Source organism: Dromiciops gliroides, chromosome 1 (genome assembly GCF_019393635.1).
Source record: "Dromiciops gliroides isolate mDroGli1 chromosome 1, mDroGli1.pri, whole genome shotgun sequence".
NCBI classification, from domain to species: domain Eukaryota; kingdom Metazoa; phylum Chordata; class Mammalia; order Microbiotheria; family Microbiotheriidae; genus Dromiciops; species Dromiciops gliroides.
Window position 1 is genome coordinate 716226280 of NC_057861.1, and position 21630 is coordinate 716247909.

Below are 21630 nucleotides of genomic sequence, written 5' to 3' on the forward strand. Positions count from 1 at the left end.
TCCCACTTATTATTGGATCTGAGTTTGGTATATTTCTTTACACTGTAGGGTGGGGTCCTTGATGCCAGCCCATGACAGAATGAACTTATTAGATTTCTGAAGAACACAAACCTTGGCTCTGTCAAGTGAACCTATCATTCTATTTTTGGCTTGCTCGCACACACGTGTTCTCTCTCTCTCTCTCTCTCTCTCTCTCTCTCTCTCTCTCTCTCTCTCTCTCTCTCTCTCTCTCTCCCTCCCTCCCTCCCTCCCTCTCTCCCTCCCTCCCTTCTCACCAAAGGAGGAGGAAGAAACCCATAGATACTATGATCACTTTAAAAATAGACAAAGATGGTCAAAGCCAACCAGACATGATGATACACAGCCAACAGACACTGCAAAGGCCTGAAGAAGTGGGGCCTTGTTTTCTATGCCTTACCAGGCTTTGACAGTTGCTAGTGGTAACAATGAAAAGGGAACCACCACTGCTTCCTCTGGGAATTTACAAAGAATTCAAAGCCTAGCCAGATTATGCTCTTTTCATAAACAGACAGTATTCCATTTCCTACTGTGTATTTATAGACACACCTGCTACAGCCATGGAATCATTCCATGAAGGAGTAATAAAGTCCCAGCCGGGAGACCAAGTTCTATATCGGGAGATCCCACACTTCAGCTGACCTGCTCTGGTCCACAGCAGGGCATTGCAGCCTAAGACTGGTGAAAGTTCTTGTTTTATGGCCTCATTTGCAATTCAAAATATAGCTTGAACTTTTGACAGACAAATTAAACTCACTGAGGTTCTTATATCCTTGAGATGAAAACACAACCAAAACATTTCAGATTAGTAGTATGGGGTTTGGTTGTTGTTGTGGACCTTTCTACACCCCCCACTCCACGCCACAAAAAGGACAGGTAAAGTAGAAAGATAAAGATAAACATTAATACATTCAAGGAAATAAATTGAATCACTTCACTACTCTTGCCCACGTTGAATTCTTCATGTCTCCCCCATGCCCAGAAGATGTGACCCCCCTAGATCAAATTTACATAATTTAGAAATTGAGGCTATTAATGAGCATTGTATAGCAGAAAGAGGATTGGTTTTGGAATCTGGGCACCTTGACTCTGCCACCGACAAGATATATAACTGAGGGGAAATCACGGTCCCTCCCTGGCCCTTGGTTTTCTCACATGCAGTACAAAAGGAGGATATTAGCTGGCATCCTAAGACTCCATCCAGCTCTACAATTCTGTAATCCTAAGTGTCGTTCTCCTTAAATTGGTCTGGTCATTTCTGATTACTTCTGATTTCTGAGGAAGTAAGTATTAGAGCACTAGTGAAGAAAATATCCCATTCTATTTTCTTTCTTTCTTTCTTTCGGGGCGGGAATAGATCCCAATTCAAATTATATTTTAGTCATTTTCCTATTTAAAAAAGGACAGCTATCTTTCTATAATGTTATCCAGTTTTCTGAAACACAAAATTTTTTTTAAAGACAAAAACCTATTTTTAGCCTTTTCAATCTCACTCCTTGCAAATATATACTAATTCTCGAATAACACAAAAGACTTTTATCTGGGATAAATAACTTACATTTGTACCATCTGATTACAGTGGAAAAATAATATTCCCCCAAATATTCAAGGTTTGGGGGGTTATTTTTTAAAAGTGCTGGTCCATGAATCCAATCTATATTTAAAATTCTGTCCAAAATTAACCTCCTTTCTCCAATATTGCTCTGCTATGACAAGGGAAATTAACTGGAATTTTCAGGAATTTAGGAGGGGTTCTATCCATGCATAGAAATCTATAGATAATGTGCTTTCTAAGAAAGGGGGCCAGAGATAAAATCTATTTTCATTTCCATGTGAAAAGCTTCAGTTACAAACCTTCCACTTCTAATTCTCACTCTCTGAAATTTGTGTTCTGTCTAGAGACAAAGCAGGAGTAATTCTAAGTTAGCATCCATTCCTACAGTGCCTTTCCCCAAATAATCTTCTTTTACTACTTTTCTCTCTTGTTTAATTTTCCTTTATCAAGAAAGTGAGGATTGAATGAGATAATAATTTGTAAAGTGCTTAGTATAATGCAGAATGCTACCTCATATTATTATTGTTGTTATTTTCAGTCTGAACCTCAGACCAAGTCCAAGCATGTTTACAGGATTCTATATTTAATGCTTTGTGTAAAAATAAAATTATTTCACTTCAATGCTATTCTCAAAAATGAAGATTTTCTTCCATCAGCATGTGGTCACTATCACCAAGAAATTTAGCTTCATGTTTGAGCAATCAGGAAAACGATATCTCAACTTCACAAAGCTTTCTCCACACTGAGACAAAAACTACAGTCCTACCGATGGCACACAAATCAGTCATGAGAAATGCCAATGAAGAAGACACATGATAGATACACTAGGACTCACTCCCATGGGCAAAGCAGGCAAAATAAAATGTTAAACACCAGAGAGAGACTACAGGACAGACAGGTCATGGGGCAACTTGGAAAAGAGCATGGAAACACCACTATGAGACATTTAAAAGAGAAAAGAGGACCTCAGCATTATCCGATTCATCAATGGAAATCAGCTGAAAAAGAAAAAAAAAAGGGGGAGAGGGGAAATAAACATTAGGAATATAAAGTATAAGCCAATTCACGTTCTAGGCACTATTAGAGATTGTCACAGATTAAAACCCAGTGATGTAAAATTGTTGTAATTGTTATGAAAGCCCCAATCCAGTTCACAATGCTGTCACCTTACTTGGTGACATCTGCTCTGCTTGAAACATTCTACCAGGGAACAAAACAGACAGGATGTAGTCATGCTTTGTTCACATGCCGAGTGTCAAACCACATCGATGGCCCAACCAAGTTCTAAGAACTCCACCCTGTGGCTTGCGAGTTGGCTAAAATGTGTACAGAACTGTGGGCCAGGGAGAATTCCCCAATTAATCACGTCATATTTTCAGATGGCAGCTGGAAAGAATGGAAGCTGAAAGGGAGACAACGCACGTCAATTTGGGAGGAGGAGAACCTCTCACTTTCAATCTTAACAAGACTAGGGCAACCCAAACTGAAGTGTGACGGATGTCAGACACAAGGCATCAGATCTCTATTAGCAGACAATTCAATTTTCACAGGGTCACCAGGAAAATAATGGGATGAATACCTTCCAGGCCCAGACGTTCCAAACCCAACTCAACTACTGGGTTTAAGAGGAAAGGTCTGTCCAAGTTAAAATCAAATGATACTGTTGTGATAGTAAAGAGCTGAGGAGATTAAAAAGCAAAAAGGAAGAAGATTCCTTCCCTTAATCAGTTCCTATACCAGTGTATCCTGTCGAAAGAATAAATGCAAGAGGACCATTCATTAGAAATTCTGAAAGGGTTTTATGTCAAGTCTCCACGTTAACTTTGGACACATAAAGTAAACCTTTAAGTTCCTAACAGAGACCTGGGAACTAAAAATATAAATGTCTTACCCAACTGGAAAAAAGGGAAGATTTAGTAATCAGTGTATAATAATTTGGGCATATGGGAACCCCACTGCTTCCTGTACACAATAGTTGAGACTATTCAAGGGGGGAAATGTAATTTACACCTCTTTTTCCTCTGATTTTCCTTTCAAGTTTGTTTTGTTTTTAAGCACCTATTTAGGCAAATTGCTATAATGTAACTTTTCCAATGCCAGCCATGTTAAGATAAGATCTAACAACTAGGTTGCCTCTTGGGATGCTGTTGTGAGACCTGAATGTGTTCCCTATGGATTGTCCCTAGTAGAATGCAAGTTCCTTGAGGCCAGTGAAGGTCCTCATTTTAAATTTCTGTGTCCCAGCACTCGGCAGTGTCAGATGCATACCAGGCAATTAATAAATATGTGATGAATGGACCTGATTTTGAGATGTTTGGTTACAAAAGATTCTTTTTTTTCCTGGCATCGATTTAAATCATGGGCATGGTAGGGAATAACCAATGAATATTGGGGGTCACATGAGAGGAGGTGAAGCAGTCTGGGTTCTTTGCTTTGCTTTGTTCCCTTAATAAAGTGCATATGAGGAGAAAAGTCGAATTTTCCAACTGCTAAAATGTCTTTGTTACATTTATAAAGGACAGGAAATGCTATTATCTGTTTGTTATTGGCATTAGAGGTGGCAGCTGCCATTACCTCCTAGAATGTCTTCCACGGCACTGAGGTCTTTTCATCTGCTTCTCTGAGATGATTTAATCTCAAGAAAAAAGAAGATGTCTTAGCAATGGTGACCCCACCAGCACCAAAGAGAATGCAATTTCTACTCCTATGAAAGCCAAGAAAAATCAGGCGGGCACAGTAATTCTTTTTCTATTGTCCATAAATTGTACTAGATGATCTTTAATTTCATAAGATCATCCCTTTTGGCTCTGAAATTCAATAAATGGAACTAATTTGTGGGCCAAGATCCCCTCTTTCTTTCCTATATCCTCTTCTGTCAGGCATTAACATGGGAAAAGTCTGACTGCACATCACATTTGGCATCTCTTCTTGGATGGCTATGAATGGCAACCTTTTGTAATTAACCAGAATTAATGGGATTGGTAGGAAAGGAGAGCAAGCTGCCATCTTCTACATGATCACAGAAGTCACTAATTGCTGATGTAGATGGAGAGATATAGGTAAGGAATCTAGGAGTTCTACTTTCTAGGTGACAAAAATTTCAAAGTAATACAACATCATATGAATAAACTAGCTTGCAAAATGGAGAATGATGGACTTGGAAGTCAAGAAGAGTTAAGTTCTAATACTGCCTTGCTCAGACACTTACTAGCCAGGTAAATCAGGTCTTCCTGACTCCAGGCCCTAGGTGGTGCAATGGATAGAGCACTGAGCTTGGAATCAGGGAGACTCATCTTTTGGAATGCAAATCTGACCTCGGGCATTTACTAGCTGTGTCACCCCGAACAAGTCACTGAACCCTGTTTTGCCTCAGTTTCCTCATCTATAAAATGATCTGGAAAAGGAAATGGCAAACCACTACAGTATCTTTGCCAAGAAAACCCCAAAGTGGGCTTATGAAGAGTTGCATACGACTGAAACAACTAAACTATAACAAAATGATGATCAGAGGATCAAAGACTTAGAGCCGGAAAGGATCTTTGTTCAGTCGAGTCCAACTCTTTGAGATCCCATCTGGGTTCTGAAGCCACCTATTTCAGTTCATTTCAAATGATGAGGAACCTGAGGTCCTAAGAGGGGAAGAGACATTCCAAAGGTCAACAGGTAGTAAGGACCAGAGGTAGGATGTGCACCTAGGTCCTCTGATTCCAAAGACAGCCCTCTACCCACTAAACCACATTGCTTCTCTAATTAGTAATCCCACTAATTTGTCTGTTGACAGGAACAGTCTATAATGTACAGGACTCAATGCCTGGCATATATTAAACATTTAATCAAAATGTAGAAAATGGCCCGTTATTCTAAAACAGATTCCAATTATATGTCAACCTTTAAAGAGCTATAAGGCTTATCATTAATAATATAAATATCCTAGACTCCACTTTAGAAGACAGATCCACTCTGGAGAACTTTCCTGTGAAACTACATCAAAATTTAAATCCACCAGAGAAGCTTGAATTAAAAAAAACTCCATAAACTTTTGAATCCTTATGTAAGGAATATAATTATTAATTAATGTATAGTCCATATTTTCTTAGGTCAGTCTTAATCTGTGTACACGAGTATGCCTCACAAGCTACTAAGATGTCATTTCCACAGAGGTGACAAATGTTTCTTAGGAAGGCTATTGTGTGGCTGAGCTTTTAAAAGGGGTCCTCCATGAGTTCTCTTTCATAATACTATTTTTCATCTTGCCACTTTATTTGTACTCTTTTTGTCATTTTGTGTGAAACATTTTAAAATCTTGTTTGGGCTCTGAAAGTCCTAAACTATGCAAAGTGATAAAAGTGAGACGTCTTCCCCAGCCCTTCTGTAAACTTAGCCAATATTTCTGAAGGTCACTGTGCTTTCTACTAATCCGAGGCCTCTGACAATCAATAAGCACTAAAACTTTTTTTTTTTAAAAAAGAGGCGGTAAAAGTTGAGTTTTCTCTAATGACATTTATTTTGATAAGTACACCTCAGATTCAGTTCTTATGACATCATCACTCCACTGAGTAAATGAGTTGTGAGACACTTTGCTAAATTATGGTAATCCTAGTATAATGATCCTTATTAAATTCACCAAAATGGGGCTGAAACAGTGAATGAGAACTGCAACCACCAGGGAAGACATGGAGGGGCAGGAAGATGTGGGTGAAAGGGATACAAGACTGACAGTTTTATTTTCTGTGGACTTGGGTTGGAGGTGAACAGTTCCCAGGACACCATGGGTATTTAGTCAATATCAAGGATTCTGGATGGTGGTCTTGCATTTATACTCAGACTAAATGAGCAGCATGTCTTTCAGTTTTAAAACCAGAGGCTTTTTCATAAGCAGCAAGACATATGTAGCAACTCAACAATAAGAAATGTAAGTTGACTATCAGGAACCGAACACACACACATATATATATATATATATGCATGCGCGGGCACGGCATATACACACACACACACACACACACACACACACACACACACACACACACCATTTTTCATTTGGAATTTAAATATAAACTAAAAGCAAGACATGCAAAATTCTGTTAATTATTTACTCCAAAAAGAACATATCATGAGGTGAGCAGGCTATGAGAAGAAAGAACTGAGTATAATTAGCTTATTAAAGGCTCAAAGAGGATAAAATCATATACTGGAATGCATGCTGGCAAGCTGTTGGTTGAGTTCAAACCAAAAATTAGAGGCTTAAAGTTATTTCCTCAATAAATTTTAGGGAAAACTTTTTATTATTTTTTTAAACAGTCAATACCTGCAATCTATGTTCCCCCTCTCCCTCCCCTCTGTTCCCTTAATTAAATAGTGAAATGCTGTTGAATGAAAATATGTGCCAAGTACCTTTTCTCCATAGCCTCTATCTTTGGTCATCATTTCCCTGAGTGTTTGTAACACTTTGATACAGAGTTTTTCTTCATTCTCTTCGAGCAGTTGTTTAGTATGTTTTATCAACCTGAAAAGGGGAGGAAAAGGAATGGTTTGATTTGCTGCCACTGTCTTTTAGGAGCAGTAACTTTTCAGCATGTCAGGATAACTGGACACAGGGCCAAGAAGCCTGGACCAAATGCCCTGCATTCAACAGCAGTGTTCCAGAAGCCTGCTGGCTGGCCCACTAGCTCATTTGTGTCTCAAAAGTGACACCTGCTGGTGGACAGGGAGAAGCAATAGCTAAGGCTCCAGATGACCTCCTAAGCCAGGATCCAGGATGAGTGGGGTCAAATCCTTACATTCACCAGCAAGTATTTATTAGGTGCCTGCTGTGTACCAGGTACTGCTTCAGGTTCTGAGCCCCTTCTTTACAATGGTAAAGAAAATAAGATCTTTTTGCTTAAAAGAGCTAACAATATACATGATACAAGCAGGAAAACCAATGCACTAAAATGTATTTAAACAATATGATTTCTATGGCATTGCCAAGCCACATGCTGCAGAGTCCTGCTTGAATTAAACAGGTAAAGTAAGGAATCACATGAAGATGCTCGATGCGCTTGTTTCCCTGACAGAATGTAAATTCCATAAGAGCTCTGTCTTTGTATTCCCAGAGCCCAGGGTCTGAGAGGCTTCGTGGGGTGGTGGATAGTCAGAAAGACATGGGCATTCAGGTCTGACCTCCTAGTCCTACAGGCTGTGTGACCCTGGGCAAGTCACTTAAGTTCTGAGTGCCCTGGGCAACTGCTCTAAGACTATAACCTGCAGACCAGCGGCCAATCTGTAAATGATGGCCAGTCCTTCACCAGTAACTCCCTATACCACTGACATCCACTAAAATCACAGTTCCAGCAAAATACAAACTGCCAAAGTCTAGCACAGTGACTGGCACACAAATGGCATGGGATAAATACTTGTGGTTCGATTGACTGTGGAGAACATACACTTGTCTCTGATCCAAAATAGGATGCTCCTATTAAGGAGGTGGGAATTGGTGGGAGAAGAAGCATTTAGTGAGCACAGAAATCTAGATATTAATGTTTACATTCCTAGGATTCTCTCACAGCTTATGTCTGTAACAAATAGGTACTACAAAGTAATGGGAGAACAGTGAGCTAGAACATGCAAGTAAAAAAAGCTTTGCAGCTAAAATTAGGAGCAAATTGCCCCAAATGGTGTTAACCAATAGGGCTTTCCCTAACTCCCCATTCAGCTCTCCCAATCTTGTTTTAAGGAAAGTAACCATAGTTAAAAGTAGTCAACTTGTTCAAGGCAGGGGGCACACTTCTTCCTTCCACAATAGTCCCCCTGGCCCAGGGGCAATGAGGGTTAAGTTACTTGCCCAGGGTCATACACCTAGTAAGTATCAAGTGTCTGAGGCTGGATTTGAACTCTGGTCCTCCTGAATCCAAGGCTGGTGCTTTATCCACTATGCCACCTAGCTGCCCCCCACAATAGTTTTTAGGGTTCTTAAATTAGGCTCTCCACACACACACACAGCAGGCCCCAGATAGGCATTCTTGACGGGTCTCACACCACCCCTGAGACACAAGCAACTTACTTGCAGATAAAGCCTCCACTTTCACATTTTCTTCGGGCATCTGTGTTCTCTGGGAAAAGCAGTTCTGGCCGATGGAGCACATCCACGAGCACAGACAGCTCTGCCTGGACGAGGGGCCGCAACCGGTCTTCTAATGCGGACACTATATCCTGGAAGGCAACGGCAGGTCGTGTTAATGGCACAAGGCAGTGGTTGAGCTTTGGCATCCTGAAAAGTCGAGTCCATCCATAAGCAGTTTTTCATACTACGACTCTGCACCATCAACTCATGGAGCACACTTCTAAAATGACCTGCTCTTCCCCACCCTCCATCCTCTCAAGAAGAGAAGTGCTAGTCTTTGAAGTGCAAACTTCCCGCCACCCATCCTTTTAGGGAAATGGAGTCTTTTAGGCCAACAATGCATTCCATGTTACGGTTACATGAAAACACAAACAAATGAACATGCTGTATCAACATGCTAAATAGATGTACCCTGATAGCATGATGGTCTTCAAATACAAAACACACTGCTGTAGGAAAGGAAAACAGAGAAAAATGTGAAAGGGCAGCTAAGTCAAACACCGCAAAGAATATGTGAAAGGCAAGTAGCAGAGAACAGATGAGGGGATGCGTTCCACCAGTGGGCACGTCTCTTACAGGATGGCGACTTAGGACCAACCTAAAGCCGGCATGGCTAAGACGAGTACAGACTGTACTGAAACAGAAAACAGACTCTAGGCTCAGTCTTTGCAAGAGAGGAAATCTCTTGTGCATTCATTTCTGAGGAAAACACACACACAAAGTTTTATATTTATTTCATCCAGTGATATCAAATCTGCTTATTTGGCTATGAGGCATGGCATATAGACGGTAGTACTTGGAAGTCAGGAAGACCTGGGGTCGAAGCCCACCTTTGACATGAGCTAGGTGGTACCATAGTGCACAGAGATCTGGGCCTGCAGTCAGGAAGACATCTTCCTGAGTTCAAATCCAGCATCAGGACACTTACTAGCTTTGTCACCCTGGGCAAGTCACTTAACCCTGTTTGCCTCAGTTTCCTCATCTGTAAAATGAGCTGGAGAAGAAAATGGCAGACAACTCTAGTATCTTTGCCAAGAAAACCCCAAATGGGGTCACAAAGAGTCAAACAACTGAACAACAATAACAACAAGTGTGACTATTAGCAAGTTGCTTAATCTCTCTGAGCCTGTTTCCTCACCTGTAAAGTGAGTAGAACAGTCTCTGTCATACCTAGCCTCCTGGGGTTGCTGTGAAGCTCAAATGAGATAATATGCACGTAAAGGCCTTTACAAACTTTAAGACCTTATATAAATGTCATGAGTAGCAAGATGATTATTCCATTTGAACAAGCAAAGCAAACTATGTGGTCACTCAATTTGTGGATACAGGGAGTCAGTTCAGTGACTACACCGACACTGTTCAATGATGCTCAGCAAGATTCAGCGGATCAGAGAGAATCCTCAAAAGAACCCAGATTATGCTGACCCTGACTTGACAGCACATCCTCCAGAACATCCTCATATAGAGCAAACACCTTGTGAAACAATTTGAAACTTACACATCCACAGTATTAAGTAGTATTTACCGACCCAGCCAGATTCATGGAGGACTTCCATTTCATTGTCGATGGAGATCCCTCAAGAATTCGCTATGACAATCCACTGAGTGATGCACCCAATCATAGCTTACAAGCTGGAGGCTAGTCTGACCAATTGTCATTTTATCCATGAGAAAACTGGGGCTGTGAGAGGGGAAGTGACTTGCTCAAAGCAAGTAGTAAAGAGCGTGAGCGACCCTAAAGATGCCACTTAGAGTCCCAAAGTACAAGTTTCTTATATGAGAGCCTCAGGTTGGGAAGGAGTTAACAGATCTTTTGAAACAGCCTACCAGACAACCTGGGGGTCAGCTGGTCAATAGAAGCATCTGTCTCCTCTCAATGCCAAACTCACTCATAAAGTACATGTTATGAACTTCTGGGAAAATAAGATGACCTTCCCAGGGTGACAAAAACAAACGTCTAGAGCCTCACACCCTGGCTGCTAGCACTCTGTTTCCTGACAAGAGCTGGCCCATACTCTTTATAAGGCTAGCCACTCCTCTGAAACAAGGATTCTGAAAGTGGGTCCTGGACCCCTCTGGAAGCCTAGTGAAGCCTACGAACCCCTTCTCAGGATAATGTTAGTGGCCTACATTTATAAATGAAGGGAATGCTAATTTTCAAAAAGAGGTTAGTGAAAATAAAGATGCCATTCCCCCCATCCAAATTCAAAGAATCCCCCCAAAATCTATCCATGGACTACTTGGACTCCCAGTTAAGGACCTTTAAAGCAATCAGTAACCTCAGATGACTTTCTCAAGTCAAAATTGTCTTTTCCCAAATGATTTCATACTCCCCTCCCAATATGCTATTTTTTTCTCCAAAGCTCACAACTTTGAAATTCCTTTATTTTAGTTTGGATGGATCCCATGTGCTTGGTCAAACTTAAAGAGGGCATATGTGGGACTAGACCATCACCTGCAATCTTTCGATGATGTTCCTGTAATCACGGGAGGCAGCGAGCACGGAGTCCCGGCGAGCGGCATTTCTTGCCGACAGCCGCCAGTTCATGGCAGTTTTCTGCACAATGTTGTGTGACTTCAGGAACAGGTTGTTGACCTGGCTGTCCAAGTCCACAGGGATGGCGATTGCTCGGCTTTTAGCTGGAAGAGAAGACAGTAAGTTCTGAGCACTGGACTACTTGGTGTGTTGTCAAATGTGTCTGTTTGCTATCTAGCCATCTATCCCTACCCATCCATCCAGCCATCTATCACCTATTTTTCTATAAGCTCTCTATTTCTCTATCATTCATCTATAATTTTTCTATCATCTACCAGAAGATTGAAGATAATCAGCCCATCAAATATTTATATCTATATCTCTACATACACACAATTATATATACAATCAAATATTTATATGTATACATATACTTATATAGATAGACATCTATCTATATATCCCTATGTGTGAATATATATATATATACACACATATGTATATATGTAGTTGTGTATGTGTGCATACACACACACATACATATATACCTGCTACAGCTAGGTCCTGAGTACAAATCTGACCTCAGACACTTACTAGCTGGGCTTAATCTTTTTGCTTCAGATTAACTTAATCTGTTTGCCTCAGTTTCCTCAGTTGCAAAATGGGGATAATAATAGCACTTAACTTCCAGGGTTATTGTGAGGATCAAATGCAAATCTTAAAATTATGTATAAATGTTAGCTCTATGTTTTCTACTTTATATGTATGTATAGGTAAATAAACGTTCCATTATTGATGGTAGATATTTAATATCATGCTGGCTTGCCCATTATTCTGTTATCAATTAATGTGTAGCAGTCATAAGATGCTACAAAGGTAAAAGAAGCCTTTCTCTTAGCCTGGTAGTACAAGCAGACAGCTGCAGGATATGTAGTACTTAGGGCAAAAATAAGTGAGACCAATATAAATTTAAGGCCAAGGGAGGAAGAGGAATAGAGATTTCTGTATCCTATTTTAAAAAGGAAGGATTGAGGCAAGAACAGAAGAAAGAATTTAATTATAACAGTTCTACTTTACAGTCTTCAAAGTACTTTCTCATAGTAGACAGCACAATTGCTATTAATGTTTATTTAAAATATGATTTTTAAACCAACAAAGAAATACAGGATTGGCAAGCTGAAATGATTTGTCCATGATCACATAGCTAGTAAACATCTGAAGCAGGATTCCAACCTAGATTAACTATTTACACATCTGATACTTTTATAGACTAGGCTATAGGGGCTCTCCACCAATCCATGCCTTCTTTAAACAAAACGCACTTTGGTTACATTAGAAACAATGGTTTCTTACCTACATCAGAGAGCACCCTTATACAACTCTCCACGGAGGCTTTCTGGCTCGGCATCAGCCAATTGCAGTGATAAACCCTGAACACTCCCTGTAGCAGCTGTACAAAGACTGGCTGGCGAGTCTAATGGGGGGAAAAAAGGAGAAAAAAAGAACATGGAAGCTGCATTTCACTCTTTCAAACAAACAATAAATCAACTCTCCTTATACCCAGCTGGGTTTTCTTTGAAGATACCCAAGATGCCTCAGAAGGTCTAGCTTTCATCTAACTCCTGGAAGAGTGGTTAATTCAAGAGTAGACCTCTTCATTTGCAAACCAAATAGGAAATATTCCAGGGCAAAAGAGGGAAAAGAGCAGATGAACAGGGAGATCACCAAGTGTTTTTAGGGCTCATTAGAAATAGTAAGGAAGAAAAACATATAATTATTGTCATGGGGAAAATAAAGAATTACACTTACACACAGTTCAATCGGAATTCAAGTGGTCTTTTATTTGACGCTAGAGAAAGTGACCAAGTGGGAAGTCAAAGACTTCACCCCTAGGGGAGAAGGGCTTAGAAAGATCCTCCTCTCTGAATAGAGAGAAGGCAAAAGCTTTTATAGAGGATAGATGGGGTATCTACCTGGAAACAGAAAGTTTCCGTTTGGGGTAGGCTGGGGAAAGCCTGGACCTCTGTCATATTCCTGAGAATGGAGGGGGATTTCTTTTTGAAATGATGGTCCGGACCTTTGGGTTATCTCTGTCTCCAAGGTCCAGTCAGGTAGTAGCCCTGCCTAATGGACTTTCCTGCAGTAGAATTTTATCTCCCCTTACTTCTTAGGTGTGTCTGTCCTGATATCTAGTTGGTCAATCTAAACTTTAATAATCCCTTGATTCCTCTGATATGTCAGTCTTGTTATCTGGTCATCTTTGGTTTTGTTTCTCACAGGACAAACTTCTGATTTATCCTAAACCCGCAAGTCAATTATCTTAAGCCAGAGCACAAAGCTGAAGTTATCTGCCCTAGGGTTGCTCACAAGAAGGGCCCCTGGGAAAGGAAAGAGAAGCAAGGATTAGTTGGGAGAATGGGGGGAAGGGTAAAAACAAAACAAAACAACAGAGTCTTGGATGAAGTACTGTTGAGTTTTGATCTTCTAGAAAAGTCCTAGCTCACAACTCCCACCCACCCGATCCCTCAAATATGCTATAATATAGTGTACAAAGCTAGCAGAGGTCATGAATGGATGTTTAAAAATCCTTTACTCAATGGTATTGTTTTCCACTAAAAAGTAGGCAAAAGGCCAATCCTATTTTTTACAGCTGGAAAAGTGCAAGATTTCATTTGACCAATTCAGATCTAAGTATATGAGGATCTCACATCTTCAGAGGGCAAGTCTACTTTAGGTCTTGAACCATCTGTAGGAGAATACTTCATTTCATTGACCCTCATGCTTTGAAGCAGGACTCCCTGGGTATGATGAGGGAGACACACCCCATTTTATGTTGTCAGTTCACACAGTTAAAAAAGCTAATCAGCTTAATAAAAATTACCAGCCAAATGTTCTGCAAGGTATCTGGGAGGGAAGGTTAGGGGAAGCGATCCAGGCAACTGAATAAACACCCTCTGAATGTTAATGAAAATTATGTCTGTTGCAAGAAAATTGAGGTTAGTTAAAGAACTCAGGCCTTCCTGTAAATGTTGGAACAGAAAAGAATCTGATCTCTATCTTCATAAAGCACTTAACATCATATAATTCAATTCTGTGTGGTGGATGCACATTCTTCTTGCTTATTCTTATCATTGTCAGGGATGGAGCCCAAGGATTTCCAGAAATATCAAATGAGAATCAGCGACAACGACAATAGCTAGCATTTATTCAGTGCTTTAAGATCTGCAAAACACTGTACAAATGTATCATTTGATCCTCACAATAACACCAGGAGGTAGGTGCTGTTATTACCCTCTTTTTTTTGGATGAGAAAACTGAGGCAGACAGAGGTTAAATGACTTGCCCAGGGTCACACAGCTAATACGTATTTGAGGCTGGATTTGAAGTTGAGTCTTCTGGACTCTGGGTACAGTGCTCTATCCATTGTGCCACCAGCTGCTATCTTAGAGTCTTTCAACTGCTCAGAAACTAAACACTTAATACAAAGAGAAATGTAATAAATAGAAATGCCTTCTAAGTATTTATCTGTGGGAAATAGTTCTTGCTCTCCCAGGATTTAAAATTTAGTAGGGTAGATCAGCCATACACAAAAAACATTTAGTCCACAAAATAAGGCTCTATTTGAGTAAGTAATCTACAATAAGCACTATGCAAATTATGGAGACCACTATCTTCAAAAATCCTATCTTTATACATCTACGTATAAAAAGGACATTCACAACTCTTTTGATCTTCACAACAATGCTTTGTGATGCAAATGAGATATGTTTGCTTTTTTGTTTGTTTTTTGGCGGGGCAATGGGGATTAAGTGACCTGCCCAGGGTCACACAGCTAGTAAGTGTCACCTGTCTGAGGCTGGATTTGAACTCAGGTCCTCCTGAATCCAGGGCCAGTGCTCCATCCACTGCGCTATCTAGCTGTCCCCCAAATGAGATATCTGTAAAGCACTTACGACAGTACCTAAACACCCTGGGAGTTATATAAATGCATATTCCCTTTCCCTTACCCTGGTAGGTACTATAGGTATTTTTAGCTCCATTTCTCAGATCAGGAAAACTGAGGCTCAAAGAAGTTAAAGATACTGAAAACACAGTAGGAGTGATAGACAAAAGATTGATTAAACATTAAAGGACTGGGTATATGGATCTGTTGAGGCCTTACTCACATGGCTAGTAAATATAAGAGCAAAGATTCTTGATGATTCCATTTGGCCAAGGCCAACTCCTTTCCTGTTAAAAGAGCCCCTTTTATGAGAAACTCCATTGGTGTAATGAGTAGAAAACCTAATACATTCTAAGATTTCTGCAAGGCAGAGATAGACTGGTGACTAAGAGGTAAGAATGCCCAAACAAATGCAATAGAGTAGTTATTTGTTCTGACAACTATCTAAGACAGCTCAATAGAAGGGTGTGTGTTACAACCAAAGTTTCACAGTTTACATGGATGTCAGCACTGCCATGGTGAACTGTCCCTTTAAATCACAAGCAAAACACCTGAAATGTCACTGCTGGAGAGTAATTTTTCCACTCAGGAGAGTGGATGTGTGTTGGGTGGGACAAATCTGGCTTTTAACAGCACGTCCACGTCCTAGAAGGTGGTTGACATCAATATGCCATGTTCACCAGAGATTTGTAAATCACATCGCTAGCCAACTGCATTTCCCAGGCATTCCTGAGCTAAATCAAAAGCCATTTCAATTTCTCTAGAATAAGCATGCTACTCAAAACGTCCAGAATAAAGTGACAGGAATCATTCTGCCACATGTTGGGCCCAATTCCCACTATCAGGGGGAAATTTATGTAAACCCATCCTGCGGAACATGGTCCTTGGTGTCACCTCTCTCCTGTCAAGGGCTTCTAGGCTGCTGTCTTTATTAAAAAAATCGAGCTAATCACTATTTCCCTAATAATTGCTCTGCCTTCTTTATAGCACAGTGCATAACACACAATTATAACTATCATTCGTCCTTCCTCTTTGAAGAGGACCAATGACATCATGGAGTGATGTCTTGACTTGCACGTGAATTGGATTTAAGTGAGATAGAGTTCCGCAGTCATCAACCTCATTCTTTCTTCCTGAGTCACTGAACTCCAGTGGCAAGAAAAAAAAGTCAGGCGACCTTGGCATCTTCAAAGCCTGACCAAATTCTAAGCAGTCCACGGGGCCTGCCTCAGTCACCTTCACGGCTGTTGGAACAAACTGTTCTCATGCATCCCTTCTGCTGGGAGACGTCTTCTCGTGGACCCGCCCCCCCCCCACCGCCCCAATTTTTGGAGGAGTCTGAAGCCTATCAGTTACTCTCAGCTTGGTCTAGCCCATCTGCCAAGATGGTTTACCAGGGTGTGGTCACTGCCCATGCTGCTGCTTCTTGGAGCCACAGGTAAGAGTTGAGTGTCAGGTAGATACCAAAGGTGGATGAGCAGCCCTGAAAGGGCTCAGCAAGCCCTCACACCTGAGGTCCTAGTCCTCCCTAAACACCCCAGTAAGCACCCAATAAATGCTCACTGTTTGACTCCCAGATCATTTAGAGCTAACTGTACCATTTCAATCCCCACAGTACAAGGCAAACTCCTTCATGGTAAATTTCCATTTCCCTTTGTGCATTCTCACAGCAGTGCCAGGAACTCTTCCCCCTCCTCTAGTGATTTCACTAACAGACAATTTATACTGAAGAAACTCACTAAAAAATGCAGATCTGGTCTAGTCTTAGTGAGTTGCCCCAAAGCATGAGTATAAGAGGCCCTGAATAGCTAGGCAGGTACTTAACAAAACACTGCAGAATTGGATTGAATGGCGGATCCTGGGAAAGATGAACAAAAGGGCTATAAGCCATACAGAAAGGGAAGAAAAGGCTCCACAGTCACGATCTGGATCACATGATTCTGGATGTTCCCTGTGTGCCCTGGCATCTCATCAGGGTTTCATCTTCACCCTTTTCCCTGGGGCTATTCTAGTCCTACCTCCTGCCAGCCTGCCAGGTGCCCTTAGCTTGGGTCACACTCGCCTGCCTGAGGCTACCAGGAGCCAACTCGGTTTGGGCACTTTGCTTACCTGCAAGGTTGTGCTTTGGTCAGAGAAGGGGGAGCTGAAGAAAGTCGTCACGATGCTCATGACAATCTCGGTCACGTATTTCTCCAAGATCGAGTCGGCATGTTTCCTGTCACTTGTGTTGTTACATGCCTAAGAAAAGAATTGGAGAGCTTTGGAGACAGTATCAAAACTGATGGTTTTTGTGGCTAATCAGCACCAAGTGCCGAACAAATACCATTTAGGTCAAGTAATTTACATATAAAATGACAATAACTGGCTTGGCTCAAGTCACTTCCAGTTCTTTTTTTTTTTTTCCCCCAGGGCAATGAGGGTTAAGTGACTTGCCCAGGGTCACACAGCTAGTAAGTATCAAGTATCTGAGGCCAGACTTGAACTCAGGTGCTCCTGAATCCAGGGCCAGTGCTACCTAGCTGCCCCCACTTCCAGTTCTTAAAATTCTATAATTTTATTCTGTTCTGACTGTCACAGTGGACCTCAAGGGGGTATACAAATTCTCTTATTAAGTTGGAATTTATTTTGTCAAATACAGCTCAAAAGAATAAGCTTTGACTTAGGCATCTTTCTGCACATATAGTCAGCGTGGTACAGTAGAAAAGATGGTGCATTTGGAGTCAGCAGGCCTGGGTTTGACTGAACATGTCAGAACCGGTCTGGGTGCCTCAGTTTCCTTATCTAGACCTGGAAGGAAACCTCATCCCCCACAATTTTACAGATGACCCAGAGAGATTAAGTCATTTTCCCAAGGTCACAGGCAGTAAGTGGCAAATCTGGGTTTTGATCCCAGGACCTCTGAGACCGAATCGAGAGCTCTTTCCAAGACACCATGTTAATAAGATTGTAGGCTCCACGAGGTCAGGGACTATCTTTTGCCCCTTTTTGTATCTTTAGTGCTTAGCACAGTGTCTGGGACGAAGTAGGTACTTAATAAATATTTATTGAATTGACAAATTGACACCACGCTGCCTCCAATATCTTCAGTGCCTTCTAAATCCTATGACGTGCCATCTTCTTAATGGAACTTCAGTTGTACTTAATTTGGCTGTTGTGAGGACAGCCATAGCGAGGCTATAATCACAGACCCAGAAAATAACTGAATCAAGGGAGTAAATAAATGTTTATCAGGGTACCTGCTAGGCTTTTGGCACTATGGGGAATATAAAAAGTTTAAGAGGGAACTAATTAAATAGTAACAGCTGACACTGAGACAGGGCATTCATGCCCACCATCGCTCACATTCTCACAACCACCCTGTGAGGATGTCAGTATAAGGAGTATAGTGTCAGACTCAGAGAGATAAATGACTTGAGTAAGAACTGGGGGCTCAAAGCCAAATCCTCTGAATCCAAGTAGAGGACTCTGCACTACCCCACCCTGCCCTGGGCTGGTTTGGGACAAGGACAAGAAGAAGTGGTAGGAGTTGAAAAGTCAAAGCCTGAAAGGTTCCTGACATTAGCTGCTGAGTGCTATTAAATGAAGGTCCCTAGCACATGTCAAGGTAAGCTAGTACTCTAAGTGCTTTCCAGGCTCTGGGCCTAATATTTCTGTCTGCACATCTGACACCAGGCAGTAAATATTCTCGGTGCTTGACATGCTTACTACACCCAATGCACAAAACCAAAAAGGATATAGGAAAATCTACTAAGTGCTGAGTTAGAAAAGATTCATCAAAAGATGAGATATGCTATAGGTTCCCACACACAGAAGTCACAAAAAATAAATGGCCAAGTCCAGGAACATTCTCTTATAGGGCTGAATTTTGTGGCTATTAATGAGGTAGGGAGATCCCCATAAACCTTGCCTAGATAAGCATGACAGATACTATCTTAGAAAACAAGTTGTGGCTAAAAAAAGAAAACAGATTTCTTTCCAGAATATAACTAATAAAATCCACAATCAGCAACAAGCAAAAGGCAAAAGGGCAGAAGTAGAGAGATGAAGAGACTTCAGTCTACGGGTTCACAGATTTAGTGATGGAAGGGACTTTTATACATGGTATGGTTCTCTTTTTTACAGAGGAAGAAGTTGAGGCACCAAGAGGTTAAGCTATTTGCCCAAGGTCACACAGGGAGTAAGGAGACCTTGGACATGGACTCAAAGGCTGGGGTATTTTTTATTATACCAGAGAGGTAAAAAACAAGTACTTCCTTTGGATAAGGGTCAGTGACAGGAGCCACAATCACAAAGACAAGACTTCATCTTCAATTCCCAAACGTTCTTACCCTGCAGATGTCAACAAGAAAATTCTCAAACAACTTCCACATATGGTTACTGGTATAGATCTCCTTCATCTCCACCTCGGTATCCACATAGCAATGGTTCAGGAAGTTGATGTAGGCGATTTTAACCTAGAAGGAAGGATGCAAAAGAGATGGTTAAGAAGACCAGAAGTCAGTGTCCATGTAATAAGACAGGCAAAACTAAGAGGCTGGATTAGACGATTTCCCAGGTCCCTTCCAACTTTAAGTAAGAGCCTGTGAGTTAATAATAACAACAGCTCATTTTATTTTAAATTTTAAAGTTTTGAAAAGCGTTTTCTACCCACTGGCTCATTTGAGCCATAATAATTCTATGAGGGGGGGCAGCTAGGTGGAAGACCCGAGTTCAAATCTGGCCTCAGACACTTGACACTTGCTAGCTGTGTAACCCTGGGCAAGTCACTTAACCCTCATTGCCCCCACCAAAATAATAATAATAATAATTCTATGAGGTCGGTGCTATTGCAATGTCAACTTTATAAAGGTAGAAAGTGAGGGTCAGAGAAGTCAAATGGTTTGTCCAGGTCACACAGCTAGTAAGTCTCAGAGGCAGGATTCAAACATAGGTCTTGCTTGCTCTCTCCACTATAGTCAATACAGCCTGATGAAATAATTACATGTGTAAAGAGAGTGAAACAGAACTCAACAGAATATAGGAGGTAAGCTTCTTACTCAGGTCAAATTCCCTCCAAACTCTACAGGGTCGACTATCCTTAGGGAAGCTAGGAAACTTGTATAGTGGAATGAGCACTGTCTTGGGAGTCAGGGGACCAGGGTTCAAATCCCACCTCTGATACTTAGCACATGCAAGACCTTGGGTGAACTTTGTCCCCTCTCTTGGCTCCAGTTTCCATATCTGTGGAATATGAAGTTTGAATTCTGGGACCCTTACCTTAGAGGCCTTTACCTCTTACCCTTCCAACTTCAACTCTATGATCCTATGACTACAAAAGTTCATGCACTTCTCTCATGAAAGTAAGATTGAAGACTAATTCTTCCTGGCACAGGATTATAAGCCTGATTTTTTATACTTAAGTCCAAAAAAGGGTATTATGGAATTTTTTCCTATCCCACTAAACCAGAATTCACAACTTGGAATCTCAGCTCTACACACATTAAGAAGGGAGGACACCAGAGCCCAGCCCTGCTGACCCTCACCTCAGGGATGCAATCCTCATGGGTCACTACTCGGACAATGTCATCTAAAGGAAGGAGAGAGTTACACTTGATCTCTGTGTAGACATTTTTACCCTCCGTGCATACTGCCAAGAGTTCTACCAAGTGGATATGGTACATCAGAGGGCTGTTTTCATCCATCCGGTCCCGTTCTGATCTCATCATCTGGATGAGTGTCTGGAAGGAGGCCCTGTCATTGTAGAAGACGAGCACATCTTCTCCTGAATTGACCAACTACAAAAAAAAAGAAAAACATGTTTATCAAAAGCTGGAGGGGAATAAAATGCTACAGAAACCTATTTATTGGGATAAAAAATGAAAGAAAAGTTCTATCACTGGCCTTCTGGTGCTAGACTCCCAAACAATAACCGAGAAGATATAACTGTTCATTTGTTGTTTTAAACAATAATAAACACTTTTATTTAAATATTTAACTGTTCATTACTATTGAGCTGGTTTTATTCCCTTTCCCAAATTAAGCTTTATTTACACCCCAATTCCAGCCCAAGAATACAGATAATGCAAATGATCTGAGTGAAAAGTTAATTGCAAAAAAATGTTTGCCTTTGGAGGGAGCAGTTTAGTAGGAAGTCCTCTATAAAAGAGGGCCCTCTGATTGAACCATACTGTTTCTTTTGTTTTTGGTGCTGTTGTTTTTCTATTTTGAGGTTTTTCCTCATTGCTCTGATTTTTCTCTTATAACATGACTAATGCAGAAAAATGTTTAGTGTTTTTATGTATGTGTGTGTATGTGTATATATATATATATATATATATATATATATATATATATATATATATATATATATATCCTATATCGGATTGCCTGCTGTCTAGGGGAGGGGGGAGGGAGGGGAGGGAGGGAGAAAAATCTGAAATTGGAAAGCTTGTATAGGCAAGAGTCGAGAACTATCTTTGAGTATGACTGGGGAAAAATAAAATACTTTTATCAGAAAAAAAAAAAAAGAGGGCCTTCATATTAGGTTAGGTTTGCTA

The 21630-nt window shown here is 40.9% G+C and overlaps 1 protein-coding gene across 8 annotated transcripts in view; it reads right to left on the reverse strand.

Annotated features, from left to right (window-relative positions):
* The window catches only part of ITPR1 (inositol 1,4,5-trisphosphate receptor type 1), a 395541-nt gene that overhangs the window by 162502 nt on the left and 211409 nt on the right, over positions 1-21630 (reverse strand). For all 8 annotated transcript variants that reach the window (XM_043977918.1, XM_043977916.1, XM_043977917.1 and 5 more), the window contains 8 exons: positions 20617-20868; positions 19423-19548; positions 17204-17332; positions 12505-12625; positions 11131-11315; positions 8616-8764; positions 6968-7079; positions 2539-2571 (listed from right to left, as the gene is read on the reverse strand). In XM_043977918.1, coding sequence (XP_043833853.1) covers positions 2539-2571; positions 6968-7079; positions 8616-8764; positions 11131-11315; positions 12505-12625; positions 17204-17332; positions 19423-19548; positions 20617-20868 — 1107 coding nt within the window. The remainder of the gene's footprint in view (positions 1-2538; positions 2572-6967; positions 7080-8615; positions 8765-11130; positions 11316-12504; positions 12626-17203; positions 17333-19422; positions 19549-20616; positions 20869-21630) is intronic.